The sequence below is a fragment of the Colobus angolensis genome, unplaced genomic scaffold (assembly GCF_000951035.1).
Source record: "Colobus angolensis palliatus isolate OR3802 unplaced genomic scaffold, Cang.pa_1.0 Scaffold307, whole genome shotgun sequence".
Classification (NCBI taxonomy): domain Eukaryota; kingdom Metazoa; phylum Chordata; class Mammalia; order Primates; family Cercopithecidae; genus Colobus; species Colobus angolensis.
Genome location: NW_012116344.1, coordinates 3,043,089 through 3,066,061, shown reverse-complemented (window position 1 = coordinate 3,066,061; position 22,973 = coordinate 3,043,089). Strand labels below are relative to the sequence as shown.

At 46.6% G+C, this 22,973-nt stretch overlaps 2 protein-coding genes across 3 annotated transcripts; both read right to left on the bottom strand.

Annotated features, from left to right (window-relative positions):
* Positions 1-210: 210 nt before the first annotated feature.
* On the bottom strand, positions 211-5,163 carry LRIT2 (leucine-rich repeat, immunoglobulin-like and transmembrane domains 2). 2 transcript variants are annotated; one of them, XM_011950427.1, is made up of 4 exons: positions 4,991-5,163; positions 3,924-4,705; positions 2,478-2,507; positions 211-2,314 (listed from the first exon to the last, which is right to left on the bottom strand). In XM_011950427.1, exons 1-4 carry the CDS (start codon positions 5,098-5,100, stop codon positions 1,554-1,556), a joined length of 1,683 nt encoding a protein of 560 aa, XP_011805817.1. In that variant the 5' UTR covers positions 5,101-5,163; the 3' UTR covers positions 211-1,553. The 2 variants fall into 2 exon arrangements, with proteins under 2 accessions (XP_011805817.1, XP_011805818.1); XM_011950428.1 differs by lacking the exon at positions 2,478-2,507.
* Positions 5,164-11,342: 6,179 nt separating this feature from the next.
* LRIT1 (leucine-rich repeat, immunoglobulin-like and transmembrane domains 1) lies at positions 11,343-21,245 on the bottom strand. The gene is made up of 4 exons (XM_011950425.1): positions 20,978-21,245; positions 16,836-17,302; positions 13,993-14,298; positions 11,343-12,815 (listed from the first exon to the last, which is right to left on the bottom strand). The coding sequence occupies exons 1-4, from the start codon at positions 21,229-21,231 to the stop codon at positions 11,839-11,841; spliced, it is 2,004 nt and encodes a 667-aa protein (XP_011805815.1). The 5' UTR covers positions 21,232-21,245; the 3' UTR covers positions 11,343-11,838.
* Between the last annotated feature and the right edge of the window lie 1,728 nt (positions 21,246-22,973).

Genomic DNA, 22,973 nt, shown 5'->3' with positions numbered 1-22,973 from the left:
AAATTTCTTTTAAAAGTGATTTTTGCCGGGTGTAATCCCAATACTTGGGAGACTGAGATGGGAGAATAGCTTGAGGCCAGGAGTTTGGGACCAGCCCAGACAACATAGTGAGACCCTGTCCTGAATTTTTTTTTAATTTGGAATTTTTTTTTCTACTGCCCAGAAGAAAACAAATGAGTAGAACCTGAAGAAATGAGTGAACAATTTGTCTGAAAATGAGAGCTGTCTTCAATTTTTTTAAATTTATTATAACTAACATTGATTATGAACATAATCCAGACATTAGACGAGTGCAGTGGCCACAGTGAGGAAGGTCAGTCTTTGCCTGTAAATGTCTCACAACCAAGGGACACACTGTGCATACTGTCCTTTTCCCCAGAGGTGTGAAGTCAAGGAAGGCTCTGTGGAAGACGTAATGTACACACTTGAGAGAGGCCTAAAAGATTGATGAGGAATGGGTAAAAATCATGGGAAGGAGGAAACACGTGTGATGTCACAACGAGGCTAGTTCATGTTTACACTCTTCGAAAGGTTTTCATGTGGCCAGTGAGGGAAACTGCAGGGAGACAGATGTGGATTAAATCCTGGGAATGGTCTCCCCTAGAAGGGCTGTTCAGAGGGACAACGAGCTGATGTTGGGGTTCTTGGGGCCCCTCCATTCCACATAGGTCCAGCTAAGAGGAAATGACCACCTCTTATGGATTTCACAGGAGGGCTTGAGACATTGACTAGGGGAAAGCAGCGGACATATGGGTGCTCTTCCTTCTGGGTATGGCCCTGCAGAGTCTGCTTTCTCCCAGACTCAGGGCTGCAGCCAATCCCCTGCACTTCCTTGGTGCTGATGGCTCCAGCCTGCCCAGCAGCACCACGGGCTGCTCACAGGGGAACAGATACCCACAAAAAGAGACTCACATTACCCAACAGCTCTCATCACCCTGATGGGCAGCTCTTTTGAACATTTATGTGATCTCATTGGGAGTTTGTCATGAAGAGAGAGGGTCACACTTTATAAACAATGAAAGACACAAGAATACTGCAAAACAGACATTCAAGGAAACAACGGAATTGGAACTTCTTTTGAGTGGGGCTTCTGCCTCCTGCCAGATGCAGACTCTGGGCATATCATTGAACTGTCCAGGCTACAGTTTCTTTGTCTATAAAAAGTGGGTAGACGTCTACCTTCATTTACAGGATAATATATGTAAAATGTTATACGTCGATGTTATGTATAAACATGCAAATGTTATTAGGCTATGTATATGCAAAGAGTAATATTTAGCAATTTCTAATCACCATGTATAGTAAAACGATTAATTTGATAGGACAAATCTTCATTGACTTTAACTTTATGAAGATAATGACTATGTCCCCTTTATCATGAAGATAAAGACTGTGTTTCCCTTTTTACTCTCGAACCCCCTGTGTCAAGTTCAGTGCTTGGAATACAGTGGGTGCTCAATATATGCTTGTTGGATAAATGGATAGAGCTGCTGCAGAGGGTTGGTTTCAGAGGCTTGAAGCCCAAGCCGTTTCCACCCCATGGCCTGGGTTGTTCAGCTGTTTTCTTCTGCTCCTTCTTTCTCCTTGTCCCCCTCAGTGTCTGTGTGCCCTTCACCATCATCACAGACAGCTGGATGTTCTCTAAAGGAGCCATCCCTGCACTGCGGGGCTGCAGGGGGGCAGCTGGGGTCTTTCCTGCAATGAAGACAGTAGCGCAGGACCCACTTGCTGCAGCTGCAGGGGCCCTGGGCTGCCCAGGCATAGGCGCCCACAGGCACTGCAAGCAGCACCACACACAGGACCACTGTGACATGCAGGAGGCGCTCACGTGCCTCTAGCCCACCACCATCTCTGCCTGTTACAAAAACTACACACTGGCCCTGGTGTGGAGGCTGGCCCTTTAGGCTGAGGCAGGCCTCATATTTTGTGCCAGGAAGGAGGTCATCCACAGCATAAGTATTGATTCCGGGGCCGACGTGAACCACCTCCTTCCTGAAGGCTTCATCCGATGCAATGTGGAGGGTGAACCACTCCTCTTCAGAGGTGTCAGCCACTGCAAGCCACTCCAGCAAAATCCCATGCACTGTCTGTTTGACAACCCGCAGGTCAATGTAGGCATTGCCCTCTGAGGGGATGGAAAGAGAATCAGGTGCATGTAGGGCCTGGGCAGGCTGGACGTGGAGAGAGATTACAAGGGTGCTCTTGCCAATGGAGTTGGAGGCCATGCAGGTGTAATTACCACTGTCTACCAGGTGGGCAGCAGGTATGGCCAGCTCCGACAGAGCAGTGTCTTCTCCAGTAGAAGATGTCAACACTGGGTGGAAAGAAAAGGAAAACAGCTGTGCATTTATCTGATAGACTGCTGCAAAGTGTCTAGCAATGCCAGTTTTTGTTTTGTTTTGCTTTGGTTTTTGTTGTTGTTGTTGTTGTTGTTGTTGTTGCTAAAAGATGGTGGTAACCTCTTATGAACCTTGTACCTGGTGTCAGGTGTTTGCCTCCCAGCAATCCTGCAAGATAAGTAACTGATTTTTACACATAGGATGTTGAGGATAGGAGCAATCCATCAACTTGCCCATAGTGAGAGGTGTTCAGAAGCAACAATTCATCTGGGACCTGGCTCTTCAATCTAGGAAGACCATACTCTTTCAACTTCACTAACTGCACCCACCAAACCACCTTTGCCTTCCTGAGCCATGGCTTTCAGGAGAGTTCTTGCAGCTATGTGATTGTGTGATATTATGAGCTTCAAGAAGTACCTTCTTACCTTCCAGATGCACAGTTTCTATCCCTAATGGAGCTCCTATCCTATGTGGTCCTGGGCAAGTTGCTTAAATTTTCTTGACATCAGTTTTCTTGTCAATAACATGGGATGATAAGCAATCAACTACCTCATTAGTTTGAAGGTAAGTGTTCAGTCTTAGCTTATGTTTTTACTGAGAGATTATATATAACATCCAACACGTGGATGCATTTCTTGGTTTTCAAAGAGGATACAACAATAAATCCTATATTTTTCTTTCATCGATATTGAATGTCAAACCAATAAGGTATGATCGAAACAATATAAAAATGTGAAAATTCAGTTAATTGGGTAGTTTTTGAACCATCCAGAGGTTTGTCATAATGTATAACAAATGTCTGGGCAAATGACTATATTTCCCAAGTTTTACCCAGCTATTCCTAGTTGTCTTCTAGACAGAGAACAGAAGACAGGACACGAGGAATGCACAAAGATTTTTCTTTTCAGCTTCGGGATACCCCCAGGGAGGCCATCCCTGGCTTTGTGATGTGCCCAACCCTACAGAGTAGCATGAAAGGTAATCCCAGCTGAGGTATGAAAACAGAACACAGGGTTCCAGGAAAGAAGAGGCAGGTTTGAATTCCAGTCCCAGGGCCCACAGAGGTCAATTCATTTCCCTGGGCCCCAGCATTACAAATTCAAGCCAATAAGGTCTGAACAATTTTATGTCAATGTTATTTCAAACAAACACCCCAGGTGATTCTGTTCAGGCAAGTTAAGGAAATAAGTAATAGATCATCTATAGAATCAGTCCTAGTAAAAAATTCTAGAATTCTAAAATACATGGTCCAGTGTTTTGCATTTAGGAGATTCCCAAAGACTATATCTGCTCATGCAAAATTTTATAATATTTACATAAGATATTAAATTAGCCCTGAAATGTGTATTTACATATGTGTATGTGTTCTAGAGAGATCTGTATGCAAACATTTAAAATAATGCCAATAATGGAACACTACCTTGGAAACTTTTCTGTCCTAGTGAGCATAATTCAGGGCTATCCCAATCTTACTTGCACCCATCCTTCGTGACTGACCCAACCTTGAACCTCTTTAATGAAGATGGGATTGCTACAGACCTCTCCATTCCCTCCAGATACACTGAGAGGGTGCATGTGGCTTACCATCAAATTCTCTCCACATACTCAGGGGATAAGTCCATGCAATGGATGGTGAGGGGCTGGCCTGTGCCAAGCATCGCAGGGTTACATTCTGCCCCACCCGGATGGTGACATTGGCACTGGGGGTTGAGATCTGTGGCTTCATGCAAGCACTAAGCTCAGTTTCATGAAAAATCTGCCCTGCCTTGGAGAGAGGGCCCCGGCATATCAGGTAGGAATTCACCAGGATGACTGGGAGGGTAATGGACTTGACAAACTGGACAAGCCCCCTTAGGCGACAGTCACATACCCAGGGGTTGTCATGCAGCGCCACTACCAGGCTGGAGAGAATCCCGGCCCCACAGTCAGGCTGCCGGCGTTTCAGGTAGGCTGGCCAATTCAGGAAGACACTTCTGGATACAACTGTAAGCCTATTGGAGGATAGGTCAAGGTAGGTCAGGCTGACCAAGAATTGAAGAGCCAGCTCAGGGAGTGCATCAATCTTATTGCGTTTGAGATCCAAGACCCTCAGGAGAGGGGTGGCACGGAACGCTGTCCATGGTACTGAGCGGAGCCTATTCCCCTCGAGTCTCAGCTCCCTCAGTTCTGGCAGATGCTCCAGGGCTCCCAGGTGGATCACACTAATATTGTTAAAGTTGAGCCAAAGATATTCCAAGGTGCTCATGTTGATGAAAGACCCTTGAGGCATCTCAAATAAGGGTGAGTTTTCAATTCTCACTTGCTTGAACTCTTCAGAAAGGTTCCCAGGGATCTTTCCCAAGGAGACAGATATGCACTGCAGAGTCCTGTACAAGAAACCAGAACAACTTTAAGACAAACAACAAGGAACTGGAAAGTGGGGTCAGGCTGATCCTGGTATTAGACATGTGAAAGGAATAAAAATATTATTATTCATTGAAATAAAAGGGTTAGACTCATTTTGGTAAAAATGCACAGTTCAGCAAAGTTCAGAATGAGTCTCATAGAGATTTGCTGATTTCCTGCCAATTCTAAGCCTGTTTCCACTCCACATCATCCCCAAAGAAAACCCATTCCCCATAACCCTCTAACATCTGGCCAGCAGAGCGCACCTGCCAAAACTCTCCTCTGAACAAGTGCATCCTGGCAGACAGAAAGGCTGAGCTGCGTGTGTATCCAGAAAGACCAGAACTAACAGGAAGTGATGAAAAACTGAAGCCATATTTCTCTGTAAGAAAATACGTTGTGAGTTTTGAATAACTATCGCCCCAGCTTCCGAGTGGCAAATCCTATTATTGGTAATCCATGGTGATGTAGGTCGCACAGCAGCAGGAAAGCTTCTGGGAGCTCTGAGGTCTGTTACAGCCCAGATCACAGGTTCAGTCAGAACACACGAAGGGGGATCAATGTCTCTTAACTAGGGTCAGGAAATTCAACATTTGTGTGATTCTTGAGTCTGAAAAGTAAACTCCAAGTCAGATGTCCAATTCCATACAGATTCTACATTTCTCAGGGTCTTAAAAAGAAGTCTGAGAAACAAGCAGGCAGTGCTATTCTAAGCACTGTTGTTCAGGGGATTTGGCCAGAATCCATCTAATGTTTCATCATTTGCAGTTGATTCCTGAAACCTAGAATTTCCAATCATTTTCTCAAAGTGAAAATAGGTAATGAGTAACAAAGTAATTCTGTGTTCATTCCCATCATTTGTTCTCTTCCCAACCCCACGGGTGGTGTAGTCATGCTTCTACTGCATCAAGACAGCTGCCTCTGCAACTTGTATTACCAGTTTCAAATACAAAATGGTATTTTCTGATTAAACCAAAAGATTATTTTCTTGGACTTCACAACCTTTCCTTAATACTGTGTATTTCACTTCATCAAAATGAACAACCGACATTTTAAAAAGAGATACATACAATTTTACATGCTTGCTCTTTTACTCTTCATTTATTCCACGAGTTTTTTTTTTTTTTTTTTTTTTGAGACGGAGTCTCACTCTGTCGCCTGGGCTGGAGTGCAGTGGTGCAATCTCAGTTCACTGCAAGCTCCGCCTCCCGGGTTTACGCCATTCTCCTGCCTCAGCCTCCCAAGTATCTGGGACTACAGGCACCCGCCACCTTGCCCAGCTAGTTTTTTGTATTTTTTAGTAGAGACGGGGTTTCACTGTGTTAGCCAGGATGGTCTCAATCTCCTGACCTCGTGATCTGCCCGTCTCGGCCTCCCAAAGTGCTGGGATTACAGGCTTGAGCCACCGCGCCCAGCCTATTCCACAAGTATTTATTGATCATTTGCTTTAAGCTATAGTCTTGCTCAATGAAAGGAACAGGGTCGAGGGCAAACCTATTATAGACCCTGTCCCAAGGAGTCTTTATCTCTTGCTTGTGCTTCTGAGTCTTGAGATCTTTGGAATGTAAAGTAATTTCTGTGATTCTCCTCTGCATAGTGAGAATAGTAACAAATACCTCATAAAGTTTCCAGGAATTTATTTTTCATTACTTTTTAATTTTTATATTTTTTCAGAGACGGGGTCTCACTCTGTTGCCCAGGCTGGTCTCAAACTTCTCAGCCTCCCAAGTAACTGGGATTACAGGTGCAAGTAACTACATCCAGCCATATTTTTAGAAAATTTTGAGATTATATTAAATACAACACCTAGCACACAGTTGGTGCCCATGAATCCTCCTCCCACCAACAAACTCTTTAAGATCTGAAAAGTCTACATCCCTATTAACTAGGGCACTTCCAGTTGAATATTGAAATTCCATGAGTTCCTTTAAGACTCATGATATACATCGTACCCTACAAAAGGCCTCAGCAAAGAAAATCCGCTTAGCTAACCAGTGAGGGGGGAAATGGGTCACCAACTAAGCTGATTACACTCCAGGCTTTCCATCCAAGCCAGATGTATTTGCAGGAGTTTCCAAAGAGTCTAACTCTAAAACCTGCTGGATCACTGGAGTTTGTCTCAAGGTAAAAATCCAAAACAAAGCGAGAGCTATCAGCACAAAGTTTGTCATACATATGGCGATGTGCTGCCTAGATCCCCCTTCAAGGGATGAGTGGATGCTCAGCTGCAAAGAGTGCTTGCATGAGGTCATGTTCTTCCCAAGGCAGCCACATCCCACATCCAGTGACTGATGGTGGTGAGGGCCTGGCCAGTTTGCCCTGATGGGGGAAAACTCTAATGAGCAATTATCACTCCAAAGCACCCTACCAGGTTTGCTAAGGCTTTGCCAGGCTTGTTTCATGGAAATATGTGATTTAATTCATGACTATTCCAAACCACTAGTGGATTCCTTTCTCTCCCCTTACCCCAGAGGATAAAGATCTTAAGAGTCCTCCATTCCCCACAGTTCCCTGTCTTTCCATCTCATGCCAGCCTTTTCAAATGAATCCAGCTCCATCCAACTTCCCAGAAGTCTGCGGGAAGCTCATGAAGCACACCCACTGGCATGCTATCTCTAGAATCATCTAGGCCACTTCTCTACTGCCCCCTACTCCTTTCCTGACCCCCTTATTCTCTGATTTCCTTATTTGGCATATGAACACAGGGAGTGGCTCTCTTGGAAACTGAGGCAAGAGACCAGGACAATTAAAGTTAGCGTGGGTCAAGTTATTTATGTTAAACAACCTGTGGTTAAGTGTAGTCCCTGAACTCAAGAGACCCTAACAAAAATGGCAAGAGGGTCTGGGAATACTATAACCCATCTTCCCTCTCGCAGGATGCTTTTCAGAACTAGGCTCTTAAAATTCTCCATAGAGACAGAGTCATGGGGAAGGAATTACTTTGTGCTTGTGAATTGCTTAGATATAAATGGCTTCAGGGAGGCAGCTCCCTGGCTTGTCTTAATAGAATCTTAATAGGAGAGTGTCCTGTCCATTCAATTGGAAAATGCCACTCACCTTCCCAATATTAGTAAAATACTGGGATACCTCAGACAGAGAACTGGGCATCCTATCAGAGAGCAGACATGCTGTACTCCCTTTCTCTAAAGCTAGGACTCTTTTCCACCCCCATCCTCTGCTGCTAGCATGTCTGAGATGCTGCCTCAGCTACCCACACTCTGAGGTATGCCTGTGGCAGACACACAAAAGATGACCTTTCCAAGCCTCCTTGAAATAGGTGGGCTACAAGACTCTTGATCTGGCTAATGAAATGTTACAAGAAATGAGGTTTGAAAAGCCCTAACCCGATCTTCCAATTTATCTTTTTCCTTATTGTGGCAATCACTGACATTCCAAATGGTAGAGCCTTCCCAGCCATGTCCTTGAGTAAACAAGTGAAGCAGAGCCCTCCCTCCTTCTGCATTTCCCAAACTTAAGTAGAGTCTGTGGAATAGGAATACATTTTTCTGTGTTAAGCCGGGGACATTTGGGAATGGTTGCCTAAGCATAAATCTAATCTATCTTAACTACAATGCCCTTGTGAATAAATATGCTCAGGTACTTGTATGTTGATTTTTGTCTTTGTTAGATTATATGATAATCAAGACAAAAATTTCCAGCTCTTATCCTCTAGACAAACTGCTCACTGAATCCCTTGATTGATAGCCTAGGTTTGATAGCCCACATTCACTTTCCAGAGCACAATTTCTGTATTTGCCTTTTTGTACCCATCAACTACAATGGGCAAGTGACCTTGGACATATTCTCTGCTTAATCATGAAGACTATAACCTTGCTGCAGTCATAAAAAGACATCATGAGGATGCTATGATTCCAACCAACGTCCAAACCAGGCTTCCAAGGCCAGCTATGCTGCAGCCTCACCATGGCCCAAATTGGTCTTCAGCATTGGAAGGCCAGAAATTATTTTGCCAGGATACTCAGAAGGCATTCAATTTTCAGGGACTAACTCATACTCATCAGACTCACATACTAAAAGACTAAGGTAAGCCAGACATCATTTTATTTTTTACAATAAGAATGTGTTTCTTCCCATGACTTGAATATTCATGGACATAATCCAGGATGATACTTCTCTACAAGAGCAAACCAGGGAAGACAGGATACACAAAGGAAGGTTGACGGATGAGTATTGGGAGGCTTATCATCTTGGAGGCTGTATTAGTCCATTTTCACGCTGCTGGTAAAGACATACCCAAGACTGGGTAATTTATAAAGAAAAAGAGGTTTAGGGGACTCACAGTTCCGCATGGCTGGAGAGACCTCACAATCATGGCAGAAGGCAAGGAGGAGCAAAGGCATGTCTTACATGGTGTCAGGTAAAAGGACTTGTGCAAAGGTACTTCCATTTATAAAACCATCAAATCCCATGAGCTTATTCATTACCACGAGAACAGTATGGGGGAAACTGCCCCCATGATTCAGTGATCTCCACCTGGCCCCACCCTTGATTCCTGGGGATTGTTACAATTCAAGATGAGATTTGGGTGGGGACACAGTCAAACCACATCAGAGGCCTTTCCATCCAGACCATGAAAATAGGTCCCAATAAACCACTGGATCGTTGGCAAGATTGAACTCTCGCTCTCTCTCTCTCTCTCTCTCTCTCTGTTAACATCAGGTAAATACTACAGATTTCTTGCTTTTAAGTTCCTGATTTTTCTTCAAACAAGACTCAGTAAAACTGGGCTGCACGTTACTTGTCTTTAGGTCCGTAACTGTCCCATCATGATCGTTCACACAATCATTCAAAGGCAACACCCTGATCACTTCAACAGATGACTGCTTTCATCTACTGCGTTTACATTTGTCCTAATTTTGGGGGTGTCTATCACTCTCACTTATCAAACAGTCAGAATTGAGTCTTGGGTCTCCAAAAACTCACCAGAAATGCCTTTCTAAATCTTCATAAGGGATAAACAAACTACAGTCTCAGGGTCAAATCCAGCCTGTCACCCGTTTTGTAAAAAGTGTCTTATTGGAAGACATCCATAACTACTAATTTACATATTGTCTATGGCTGCTTTTGCATCCCATCAGCAGAGTCAAGTAGTAGCAACAGAGCCTAAAATATTTACTATTTGCCTTTCTTTACAGGAAAAAAGTTTGCTGGCTCCCAACGTATACAGTGTCTTTGTCATCTTTCAACAAAACAGCCTCTCTTACCAATGTCTATGGTCCACAAGTTATAGGCAGGTGCACCCACCAGGTGGTGGCAGAAGATATCCAAGAATGGAAATTCCATGCTCATGTGCATGGGTGCTCTCATGGTTCTGATCCCAGGTTTCAGCGATTTTTAAAAAGTTAATTTCTATAGTGAACCTGCTGTGGACCACACTGCAGGGACTGATACTGAATAAAGACCCTCAGCCTGATGAGAAAGTTGTCAGAGAACTGGATTCTGAAAGAGAATTCATCACTTCCTTGTATAAATCATTCAACTCTTTGGTCCTTGTCTGTAAAATCAAACAGCCCCGCCTCCATAGTGGGTTGTCATGAGTATCACATGTGAGAAAACTGAGTGAAATATATGGAAAGGTCTTTTGTAAATGTGAGGGGGAGTACAGTAATTTTAGGAAGCACTGCATCACACTGGCTTATATCTAATAAATCATGTGACATAATACTTGCAAATACTTGGAGTTTCTTGCATAATATTAGCAAAACAATTTTCTTTGATCACTTGCTGTCCCAAAATTTCTTCAGTTGCTACCCAAAGGACTTGGCACAGGTACCCTGGATGCTCCTCATGCCAGAGATCAGCTCTATGAACAAGAAACAAATTGAGCCTTATGCTAGGAACATTCACTTTCCCCAGTGCACAGAGATAACATCTCAGTGGTTTCCTAGCTCTAAGAAAATGCAAACAGGAATTTTCCTTTGAAATAACTTGAGCAACCAGGAAGGCTCTGAGACACCTTCAAGAACCCAGGTAGGTTTTGGTAAGAATCACAAAGGCTGCTGCATGGAGGCAGAAGTGAATGTGCCAGACAGCATAGAGTGTAATGAGATCTCTCGGATCCCTCCAGCCCAACATTCTAAAAGCAAATGAGCAATGTTCTCTTGGGCGTTGTCTCAAACTCTAGCATTTATCGAAAAATCAAATGATTGTTTCTAGGCAGAATAGCAGTCCGAGAATAAATATTAGAATTCAGTGAGGGCACAGTGGGTTATGAGTGTGGTGTATGTGTTAGTGAGGATGGGTAACTACCAGTATGGCTAATGCATAGAGAGATGGTGTGTGTGAGTGCCTATGAATTAGCATAAATGTAATCAAGGTGCAGTATAGGAGAATGGTAAGAACTTTTAACCGTGGATCCCAACTGCGTGGTCCAAATCTCAGAGTTACCTAAATTTGCCTAGCTGTGTAATCCTGGGCAATGAAGATTAAATCACTGTTTAGCACATATTCCCTGCTCTACCATCACCTCCAGGGGAGAAGTGTCCTTACTTGCCCCGTTAAACTTGGGTTTGGCCATGAGACTTGCTTTGGCAGATAGAATATGGACAGAAGTGGCAGTATACCAATTCTGAACTAAGAACTTAACAGGCATTGCATGAAAAATCATTCCTCTATTATCATTCAACTGCACCATGAGAGAAACCTGCCCCAGGTACCCACTGCTACTCTCCAGCCCAGGCTCCAAACGAAACACACAGAGCAGAGCCATCCTAATCAACCCACAGGCCTGTGAGTGTGAAAATAAGTGTTCACTGCTATATATCACTAAGATTTTGCTTTCATTTGTTATACAGCAAAAGCTGACTGAAACAGGCAAGTTTCTTAATCCCCCACCCCAGGGAAATGGAGAGAATAGTGGTGCCTGCTGCAAATGATTGTTACAAGAATTTAGCACTTAGAACACTTTCTAGCCTGTAGTAAGTGCTTAACAAGTGTTAGTGGTTGTTGCAGTAGCTGCTGCTGCTGTTGTTGTGTATAAGTATCTGTGTAAGCAGGTACCCGAGCTGGTAAGAGTGGGTGATCACGTATTCAGGTGTCAGAGTTAAAGAAGGAGAATGGGCGGGCAGGTGTGTGAGTTGTGGAGGCACGTCCCTCAGCAGAAGTACTCATTGATCCTCCTGCCCCCTTTGACTCCAAAGGCCTGAAAGTCCACACTGGAACGAGCTGAGAGAAGCCTGTCCGCCTCGCTGACACTGTGCCGGGACAGCTCCTCCAAGCCATCCTCGCTGTGGCCCAGTCTCTCTAGGTTGATGTAGGTAACTGTGGCCTCAGTGGAGTCCCTGTTGAAGCACTTTCGGCAGCGCCTCTGAAGAGCACTGCAGCAGACAAGCAGAGTGAGAGGCAGGGCAATGACGACAGCCACACTGATCACCACCACATTGATGAGCTGCTGAGTGTTCTCAGCGTCCACCACTTCATTGGTGGAGAAGATAACACACTGCTCCTTCCGGGGCACCAGGCCCTGCACGCAGACACATGCCACGTACTTGGTCTTAGGCAACAGCCCAGTGATGGTCACTCTGGTCTTCCCAGGCTGCACAATTACCCGCCGCATGCTGTGCTGCCCAAAGACTGCATAGAGGACATTGAAGGCAGTTGTGTTCTTAGCCTTGGGTGCCTTCCACACCAAGGACACGCTGTGGTAAGTGTCTCCCACCACCTTCACAGACCTCACCACTTGTGCCTCTGAGGGTCCCGCCCGCCTATCAGAGAGCTCTCCCAGGGCATCCATCTGGAAGTGCTGGAGGGTCAGCTCCTCCTTTGAGCTGGGCACAGAGGGTCCAGTGGCCAGGACAGCGGGTTTGGGAATCTGGGGGACATGCCTGACCACCAGCTTGTTGTTGTAAGCAGCGGCTTCCCCTCCACTGCCTGTCCTTGCCCATAGTGCCTCTGGGCTCTCGCTGTGTTCTGTGGAAGTCTGTGGCTCAGTGACAATCAGGGAGATAACAGTCTCAGAGGCTCCCAGGAAGTTCTTGGCTTGGCAGATGTAGTCTCCGGAGTCAAGGTGGGACACTGCAGGCAGGCCCAGCAGAGTCCAGCTCGTGCCGTCACTGGAGACTTCCTCATGCACTAGGAGGAAAACAGGCATGTGAGGGAGAACAAATGGGCCCATCTGCCCCAAGTTGCCTTTCGGGGCCAAGTTCACAGCCCCAGCTGGTGCACACTCAGGTGTCATCCTGAGAAAACACTGGTAGTCATTCAACTTTTCTTAGACTAGTCAAGGGGATCAATATTACCTTGGGCTCATAGGTGGGGAGCCTCTGGAGCCCCAGGCTGAGTCAGAGCCTAAGAATGATGCCTTCTAAATCTGACAAGCTCACACTATGGGTTTTTTTGTTGTTGTTAGCTTTTTTTCAGATAAAGTCTTGCTCTGTCATCCAGGTTGGAGTGCAGCGGTGTGACCATGGCTCACTCCAGCCTGGAACTCCCAGGCTCAAGTGATCCTCCCACTTCAGCCTCCTGAGTAGCTGGGACCACAGGCACATGCCACCACGCCCAGCAGTTTTTTGTTTGTTTGTTTGTTTTTTGTGACAAGGTCTCACTATGGTGCCCATGCTGATAACTCCTAGACTCCAGCGATCCTCCTGCCTCATCCTCCCAAAGTGCTAGGACTGGGTGTGAGCCACCATGGCCAGCCAACCCACTATGTTCTTAAGGGCCCTGGAATTTTGCAAAGGCGACCAGCTAGATTGTGCTGGAACTGCAGCTCCTCCATGTATGAGCTATGTAATGTAGCATTTAGCCTCTCAGAGCCTCAGTTTACTTATATGCAAAATAAGAAGGAAAACTGGGTTGCTCTCTGAAGTTCAATGTCGTTATGTGCATAATACACTTAGCACTGTGCTAGAACAACATGAAGAGCTCCATAGATGGTAGCTCACATCATTAATTACTCCAGGAAATTCTGGCTTAATATTTACAACTGGTAAACTTATTATAAATATTAATACACTAAAAGAGGATCTTCCACCAAAAAGTCAGCTTTTTGTTCTCTCAGTGTGGGCCCCTAGTCTCTATAAAGTGGTTGGTGGGATATGATAGGACAGGTTAAGAGCCATTGTCATTGCTGAATCTGTTGTCACAGTGACTTGCCTCTGGGAAGCTCCCCATCAAACTCAACTCAGACAGATGGAAGCCCAGCTTTGCTTAGACAACTTCCCTCTGGCCCTGCCAAACCCCCATTTGGGGCACTGCTTTGCTCTCCCCAGTCTGGGGTCTCAGTGCAGCATTCCTGTAGCTCACATACCTGTACCATTAAGGGGCCTGCCATTGGCCCTCCTCCAGCTCATCTCAGGCCCAGGGACTCCGGTAGCTCCACAGCGTAGCAATGCTGTGCCACCCAAAGGGGACCTGATGCTGGCCACTCCTGGATGGAACTCTGGGCCCTGGCACTTCCTCAGTTCAAGCTGGCTGAAGGCCACGCTGGCCAGGCTGCGTGGGCTGGCACATCTCAGTTCAGTCTCAATGAAGGCCAAGTTTGGGGCCCAGCCATCCAAAAGATGAACTAGGTCATAGAGTTGGCAGTCACATGCCCAGGGGTTGTCCTGTAGCCCTGCAGGGGTGAAAAAGAAGACAAGATATTCGGATAGATATTCAAGGTCCTCAGGCCCAGCACCCCTTCCCCTCTGGGAGGACAGGCAGGTCCTCATTCAGAGTCAGGAGAACTGGCCTCCGGGCCCAGTTCCTTGCCTTGCTGGTAGTATGACCTGAAATTTGATTTTCTGTGTTATATAATAGCATTACTTTCTTTTCAGCATTGCTTTAAACATAATCAAAAATAAATCATTTTAAGTACTGGGTAGATATACAGCATCCTGACAGAACTGGCAATTACTGTTGTCATTCTCGGACTCTTCCTTTCAGGCCACTGTCCAGGTAGTATTTCCACAATAATCGCAATATGACAAAATCAATTTCTAGAAATGCATCACTGACCCCTGATCCTTGATGCCAGTTCTCCCAGTATAAATGGTATTTTCAGCATCATCCCAGCAATGAAGGTGGCTGCTTTGAGTCATGGTCCCTTTGACATGGCTCAAATGGGCGTAAACAGCAGGGTGAAAGGGCCAGAAAATCAAATCCTGGGATATATCCCCTACTGTCTTTACTCTAAAATTGAGCATTCTTATAGAGCTGAAAGCAGGTCATTGTACCCACTCTGTCAAAGAACATTATAGAGATAGAGGGGTACCATGTGCATATAAATGAGGTACCATGTGTCCTCAATTCTAAAGCACAATTCCTTCTTACAGGGTTACATTACTGAAATGCAAGATAAATGCACTTGATATGATCTCCTTTTAGTCCCCAAAGACTTACTGAATTTAATAGTATATCTAATAATCAGTGATATCTTATACATTCACATAGATATATTTAACATATGCGTCAAAGGGTTGGGGTGGGTGCATTCAGATCTGACTGGATATTCATGTCTCTCAGGTCTCTTTGAGCACAACCCACGGGTGCCAGTTCCTTTTCCCACCTCCCCCTTACTCCGTCTCACCAGAGGTTGCTGCCTTGCGTCATTGGTTAAATGCACTTAATGATACATCTGCAACCCAAGATTCATCAATGCCTGGCTCCAGTGGTGTGCTACCTGGGTTTCATTTTATTACAATAGGGCCAGAAAGAATGAATGTAAAAGGCAAAGTTAAACAACAGTGAAACTTTCACTTGCCAGACTGGCAAAAGTTAAACATTTTGGCCATTTTAATTGTTAGTTCCATGAGTATATACGTTTTCAGCTCTTTTGTTCTCTGCTGTATTCCCAGCACCTAGAATTGGAAGGCATTCAAAAATATGGAGTCTCACTCACTGCCCAGGCTGGAGTGCAGTGGAGCAATCTCGGCTCACTGCAATCTCCGCCTTCCAGGTTCAAGCAATTCTTCTGCCTTAGCCTCCCAAGTAACTAGGATTACAGGTGCCCACCACCACATCTGGCTAATTTTTATATTTTTAGTAGAGACAGAGTTTCACCATATTGGCCAGGCTGGTCTCAAACTCCTGACCTCAAGTGATCCACCCGCCTTGGCCTCCCAAAGTGCTGAGATTACAGGTGTAAGCCACCAAACCCGGCCCAGATGGCTTTTTAAATGTCTAATATGCACACTCTGTGACCTAATAATTCCACTTCTCAGTTCCTATCCTAGAGAAACATTGATGTGCACAAGAATGTATTGCCAAGAATGTTCTCTGTTGCATCATAGGTGTTAACAAAATAATGGAAACAATTTAAAAGTCCATTAAAGGGGGAATGGCTAAATAAACTATAGTATAAATATGTTTATAACATAGTGCAGATATGGTATACTACAGAATGTTGTGCAGTAGTTTTAAAAATGAACTTGATCCATTTGTAGAAATTTAGAAAGATCTACAAGATATAGTGTTGGGTCAAAAAGTTAGTGTTGCTTAGTGTGTATGACAGAATTTTATGTAAAATCCACATATAACTTTTCTGAATCCATGTATGTATGTGTATGTATATGTACATACATATGCATATAAAATGTATCTGAATAGATAGGGAGCTTGCATATAAATATAATAGTAACTACTTTTGGGAAGGGATTGGAATAGGAAGAGAGGACAGAAGGGTCTTTAACCTCTTCTGCAATATTTTAAACGTTTGTATTTATTCATGTACGAGTTGTATAATTCAGATCAATTTTCCAGAATGAATTATGCCCCTTCTGTCATTCTCAGGACCAGGCAGGTGCCTTGGGCAGGAAAGGAGATCTAGCTGACATGGTAAGCTGTTGGTTTGTTAGGAACAGGAAGGAACCGAAGAAATACCAGGTCCAGCTGGTGTAGTGTACTAACCCATTCAGCTCTGAGTTGGGAAATTGAGTCTCAGGGGCCTTCTCCTGGTTGTGTGACCTAGAAAGACCTCTCTTATGACTGGGATGTGAACTGCCACAGTCTGGCTTGTGGATTGAGCTCCTAAACCCGCCGCCCTTGTGGATCTCACTGTCTTTGCTTAAACCTGGAAGGCAGGTATGATTTCAATTTTCCAAATAAAGAATCGAAACTCAGAGAAGCATGGTAACTTGCCTAAGACCCCAGGTGAAGGATGCCGCCTCTTACCTAGGACCAGCCTGGGGTGGTGGCTGGGAGGGAAGATACCGGTCTTCAGGTGAGCCCAGGAGATGATCAGCTCCTGCGGGAGCCTCATCAGCTGGTTGCTGGAGAGATCGAGGAAGGTGAGGTTCTCCAGGAAGCGCGCGGCCTCAGGGGGCACTGCCGGGAGGCGGTTGGCCTGCAGGTCCAGCAGCCGCAGCTGGGGGGCGTCCCTGAGCGCGGCCCAGGGGAAGGCGGCGAGGCGGTTGCCGGGCAGCCGCAGCTCCCGCAGGCGTCGCAGGCCACGCAGCATGAGGGCGTTGAGTTCGCTGAGGGCGTTGTAGGGCAGCCACAGCTGCTCCAGGCGGCCCAGAGGCCTGAAGGCCTCGGCAGGAATCCTGCGGATGGCCGTCCGCTCCAGGCGCAGTCTGGAGGTGTCCGGGGGGATGGACGCCGGAGGCAGGGTCATGTCGGGGTCGTTGCACACCACCGTCCTGCTGGCAGAAATGGGGGATAGTTGAGCAAGGATCCTGCCTGGTCTGGGACCTCCCACCGCTTCCTCCCTTCGCGAGGCCTCCAGTTCTGCCTGTTATCACCAGACACCCACGCCCCAGTCCAAGCCATGGCTGGGACCTGGAGAGGGGCCCGGAGCAAGCCAGCCCCACTTTTCCTTTTTGCAGAGGTCTTGCTCTCAGAGCCTTTCACAAGGGTCAAAGGAAGGTCATTTGGTCTTCACGGTTCTGCAAGACTTCACCCTTACACTGTTACGACCCATAACAGCCCGCAGCACCCACAGTGCACTAAGAATGAACAATATTAATAAACCCCGTGATCACGTTGTGCACTGTTGCTTTGCAAATATGTGTTAAAAGTGTTCGTTTGGCCAGGCACGGTGGTTCACGCCTGTAATCCCAGCATTTTGGGAGGTGGAGGCGGGTGGATCATCTGAGGTCAGGAGTTCAAGACTAGCCTGGCCAACATGGTGAAACCTTGTCTCTACTAAAAAATACAAAATTAGCCAGGCGTGGTGGCGCACGCCTGTAGTCCCAGCTACTCGGGAGGCTGAGGCAGGACAATCGCTTGAACCCAGGAGGCAGAGGTTGCAGTGAGCTGAGATCACCCCACTGCACTCCCACCTGGGTGACAGAGCAAGACTTGGTCTTAAAAAAAAAAAAAAGTGTTCGTTTATTAAATTTTGCCTTAATTTTTGTAACTGTTTTGGTTTATCATTTAACAAAAAATATACCAAGGACATAAAAAATGAAAGTACCTCAAGTCTCTCCCACCTCTGGTGAGCCATGTGATGATCAAGGTGTTTAAGAGCCAGGACTTGGCAGCGTCACAGCTGGATTCACACCTGGGCTCTTTGCGTGCTGGCTGTGTGTCCTTGAGTATAATAGGTAACCTCTCGATTCCTCAGTTTTGCCATCAAATAGACTCCACAAGGTGGTTATGGGGTTTAAAGAGATAATGCATGTGGAAGCCCAGCACATTGCCTGCCACCCTGCATGAGCCCAAGGGTATGGCTCACTGTCATCATTGTTTGCATCTCAGCACTGTAAGTAGATCGGGTCAGTCTTATCAACTCTTCTACCCAAACCACGACTTCTTAAACCTTATTCTCTTATGATTGAGACTAAAGCAGAGGATAAAGAGATAATAGGAAGCAGTCCCTGCCCTCAAGGAGCCTACATTTCAGGGTTATGTTTTATAGTACGTAAACCGAAAATAAAATCCTAAGCCCCTCAACCACTGAACAGGCCCGTCTAAGGGAGGTTGTTCTCTTGTAATAGCATAACCTACTGGTCATATCAGGCTTTCCTGGAGGTACACACACATATCACCAGCCTCCCTCAGAATAACTCATATACTCCACTTAAAGGCGGCTGGGCTGGGCTTGTTTTTTCTTGTAAACAGTGCCCACAAACAGCACGGATATTCTTATTCACTCCTTTTGAGCAAATATACATGGAACTCCTACTAAGTGACGGGCAGTTCAGAAGAGAATCAGCCTCATAGACCCTGTCTCCATATAGTGTGTAATCTAGCTCAGGAAGAAAGAGCATTTACAACAACGATATTTCCAGATAATAAAATAGGTTTGGCCAGGTGTGATGGCTCATGCTTATAGTCCCAGCCACTCAGAAGGCTGAGGTGGGAAGGTGGCTTGCGCCCAGGAGTTGGAAGTTGCAGTGAGCTATGATTGTGCCACTGCACTCCAGCCTGGGTGACAGAGCAAGATCCTGTCTCAAAAAAAAAAAAAAAAAAAAAATACAGGTTTGGGTATTGCAAGGAAGAAGGTCTGGATGTAGGTTAGAGAAAGGTGATTGGAAAATTTATCTTGGGAGAGAAAATGAGAAAATGGCAAAAGGGGGATTTAAAGGAAACCATAAGAACCCAATGCAAGCCTACATGACAACTCAAACTTACAGCACAACTCAAACCTCCAGCACAACTCCAACCTCCAGCACAACTCCTGGTGGGGTAAAACCAGAGGCAAACTGGGACAAACAGCATGGGCACAAATCCGTTCAGGTGCACAGCCCAACTCCTCCCAGTAACCCCAGTGCCCACAGCACACACTTCATGATACAACAGCTCATACATAAAGGCTGGGCTCTCTGAGAGGCCCAGGTGAGAGAGGGATCCGAGGAAGGCTTCTGAGATGCAGAAGGAGCTTTGGTCTAACTGCACAGTCTGTGCCCATAGCCGCAGGGGACCTCAGGGCCCATCTTGCATGACCTCATAGGACCCTCCGTGCAGATGGGCTGGGGCATGTTAGCCATGGAATGGTCAAACGGGTAGAACCAAGAGCTCTGGCTTCAGAGGAAGGAATGCCCACTGACTTACACTAGCGGCCCTAGAAACTCATTTTCCATCTTAAGGCTAACTCTGCTGCCTGGAACTTATCACTGGTCCCTGCCCACGGCAGCATCACCAGATAAGTGTTCTGAAAACTGAATCAGAATGCCTGGGTTCCAGGACCAGTTTCGTCAAGGATGTTGTGTGTCTTTCAGCCCTATGCCTCCTATGGGTGATGGGTGGCTTTTTGTCACTCCAGTGACACTCTCCAGGCTGGAAACAGCCTGTTCAGGGCTCAGCCTGGCTTCTCTTGGGGACAGGATCCCTACCTTCCATATGAGTTGATACATTGGACACTTGGGCTACAGTGGAGTTCATTCTGGTTCTCAGATCATTTGAGGTGTCTTGTCTTAGTGGTTCTTCTCCATTCTCTGCCTCCTCTCATCCCCCAATCAACTCGACATTCATTGCCAAGATTATTAAAAGGGTAGCTCCGATAACATTGTTCCCTGGATCAGAAACCATCAGTGGCTCGGAAACCATGCAGAGGTCATTAATGGATAAGCTAAAGAAGTCAGAGAAAAGATGTTTTAAAGGTTGCTAAAGAAAAGAAGAAAATGAGCAGTAGTGGAAGAACAAGGGTCCACAAGCCACGGTGGCATGGGAATGGTCATAGAAGGAGAGGAAGAGAGATTGGAGGTGCTCTGAGGGATCAAACAGAGGATGGGGAAAGTCAAGGAAAAGGCTGAGGATGGAAGGAAACACACTTATCATGGGATGGGCACTCCTGACTTTTGGAGCACCCATAAAAAGGGATTGAGGCTGAGGCTCCTGGGATCTGGCCAGTGAAGATCGAGAGGAGGAAGAGAATGAGAGGCAAGTGGTCCCATCATGGATGGGGTCATAGGAAATGCCTAGAATATGATTGGGCATTGTAAGGAGGTCAGGCAAGAGAGTGCAAGAGGCCCGGGAAAGAAAGGGCTGGGGAAATATAGAAAAGAAGAAGGAATAGAAAAAATCAAGGAGAAGAAAAGAAGGCAATAATGGAAGGGATTTCCTGGACCTTAAAGGAGGGCTCTTCTCCTCCAGGAGCCTGGAGAGGACTCAGGAAGGACTTCCTAGAACTGACACACTTGTGCTTCACCCTCGGGCCCATGTGTGTAGATACCTGGTACCTCTCGGACAGAGTCACCCCTTTGCTTGCTGGAAAATAATGCAGCACAGACCACCCCATAAGATCCCTGGTCCTCAGGGGCCAGGGGAGATGAAGATCTCACCCAGGGCCCCAGCTCCAACTCCTCCCAACCCAGCCTAGCTGGCAGAGCAATGGAGGCTGGGCTGCCCATCCCACACACCCAGTACCATACCTGGCCTTGCTGCCATCACCCATGATATGGAGGCTGCAGCTGCATTGAGAGGGGCAGAACCCCCGGGCCTGGGGGGGCCACCCAAGGGCCAAGAGCCAGAGCATGCCTAATGCCACCCTCATGGCTCCTGACTCCTCTCTGGCCCAGGCAGGGGCCTGTCCCTGGACCGCTCCGTCCCACCGGCCCAGCAAGCCCAGCAAGCCCAGCAGCTGCCCACTTGCTCGCCAGCCCCTTACACCCCCTCCTGAGGCCATCGGATAAACACTGACAGGCTGGGGATTAGGGAGGGGAGTCCCAGCCCCAGCACTCAGCGGCTTATTGCTTTCTGAATCACTCAGTCCTGAGGGTGGGGGCGGGGGACCCCCCTCCATAGCAATAGCCACAGGCCCAGAGAGGCCAGGGCACAGCAAAGCAAGACAAGTAGGCAGCTTCCCAGAGGCGAACAGCCATGGGACTGTCATCTGCAAAGCACCCCATCCCAACAAGGCCACGGACAACACAGACTCCAGTGGAGTGCCAGGGAAGATGGAGACAGAGCCCCCGCCTCAACAAGGGCCTTTGGATATTCTTTCCTGTGACACTGTCTTACAGCAAAAAAAGCAGTGAAATGAAGCAACGCTTCTTGATGGTACTAAAGGCATTGGAAGGAGGCTAAGCTCCGGACTCAGGCTTCCTGGGGTCAAATCCCAGCTGTTTCATCAATGGGCTGTGACCTTGGGTGAGTCACATTCTCTCTTGGCCTCTGTGTCCTTATCCGACAAAGAGACATAAATTTACTCCATGCAGGGTGTTTGTGAAAATTAAACTCAAATTCCAAGGCCTTGATGGCCTGTGGGAACAGAAGCTCCCGCGTAAGTTGTAAGTGCCCGGTTTCACTGGTTCTTTTAAGTCCCTGCTTACAGAGGAACTGGACAGATTCAGATATTTTGGGGAGACATCAGTGGTGTCTCTCATGAGCCTGCAAACTGTCCCAGGCTGCCCAGCAAACAGCTGCCTGCCTTGAGTGCCCCATGGATATGGACTCAGCACACTGCTATTTCAGCTGAGCCCTCCTGGGCATTACTATGAATGCCAAAGGTCTCCACATGAGGGACAAGGGCACCCCTCTCCTCAATGGATGGTACTCCAGCGAGGGCCCCAGAGAGGTAGCTCAGAGAGTTCTTAGAGAAGGCACTTCAGGTTTTTTTGGAAACAGAACCCAACCTCTAATAAGGGCTTTTGGAAATTCTCCATTCATAAAGCTTTCTTTTGCTTTATAGTGACAGGGTTGCGCTGTCACTCAGACTGGAGTGCAGTGGTGTAATCATAGCTCACTGTAGCCTCGAACTCCTGAGCTCAGGCCATCCTCCTGCCTCAGCCTCCTGAGTAACTGGAACTGCAGGCAACCACCACCATGTCTGGCTATTTTTTAAAAATTATTTTTTGTAGAGATAGGGTCTTGCTGTGTTGCCCAGGATGGTCTCAAACTCCTGGCCTCAAGTGATCCTCCTGCCTCAGTTTCCCAAAGTGCTGGGATTACAGGCCTGACCCACTGCACCCGGCCTAATTTCAATTTTTACCTATTCTCTCCTAACCCTATCTCGCTTTACCATATCTACTCAAGATGCCAGTGGGGAGTGAACAGGGATGATTCCTAGTAGTAGACACTCAGTTGACTCACTCATTTATTCTTCACATTTGACCCTGAGGCGTTGTTCTCTGGTCCAGCATGCCCTACTTATGTTGTTTGACTTTTCTAGAGGGTTCCCCAGTCCTTCATGCCTGTGATTCCAGGCAGGCCTAGACCAGTGAGGTATATGACCTGCAAAGATGTCTGGGGCCCCATCACACACACAAAATGCCTAGCTCGGTGCCAGGTCAGTTTTGACAATACTGGTTTCTCATTCTTTCCTTCCATGTAGCCAGTAGTATTTTCTCAGTGTTTCCCGGCTATACTTCCTCCTCCCCAAACCCAGCCACCAGACGTGCCTATTTCCACATGTCTGCCTCTTCCTCC

What these genes read in the sequence shown, in the direction of transcription:
- LRIT2 (XM_011950427.1), bottom strand. Translation starts at nt 5,100, where the DNA reads ATGGCTTCAGTTTTTCATCACTTCCTGTTAGTTCTGGTCTTTCTGGAT. An exon ending in TCAGAGGAGAGTTTTGGCAG is followed by an intron (nt 4,706 to 4,990) that starts GTGCGCTCTGCT and finishes TTTCTTGTACAG; the next exon opens with GACTCTGCAGTGCATATCTG. An exon ending in AGGCAAACACCTGACACCAG is followed by an intron (nt 2,315 to 2,477) that starts GTACAAGGTTCA and finishes CTTTCCACCCAG; the next exon opens with TGTTGACATCTTCTACTGGA.
- LRIT1 (XM_011950425.1), bottom strand. Translation starts at nt 21,231, where the DNA reads ATGGCCTCAGGAGGGGGTGTAAGGGGCTGGCGAGCAAGTGGGCAGCTG. An exon ending in GGTGATGGCAGCAAGGCCAG is followed by an intron (nt 17,303 to 20,977) that starts GTATGGTACTGG and finishes TTCTGCCAGCAG; the next exon opens with GACGGTGGTGTGCAACGACC. An exon ending in CAGGCCCCTTAATGGTACAG is followed by an intron (nt 12,816 to 13,992) that starts GTATGTGAGCTA and finishes TTTTCCTCCTAG; the next exon opens with TGCATGAGGAAGTCTCCAGT.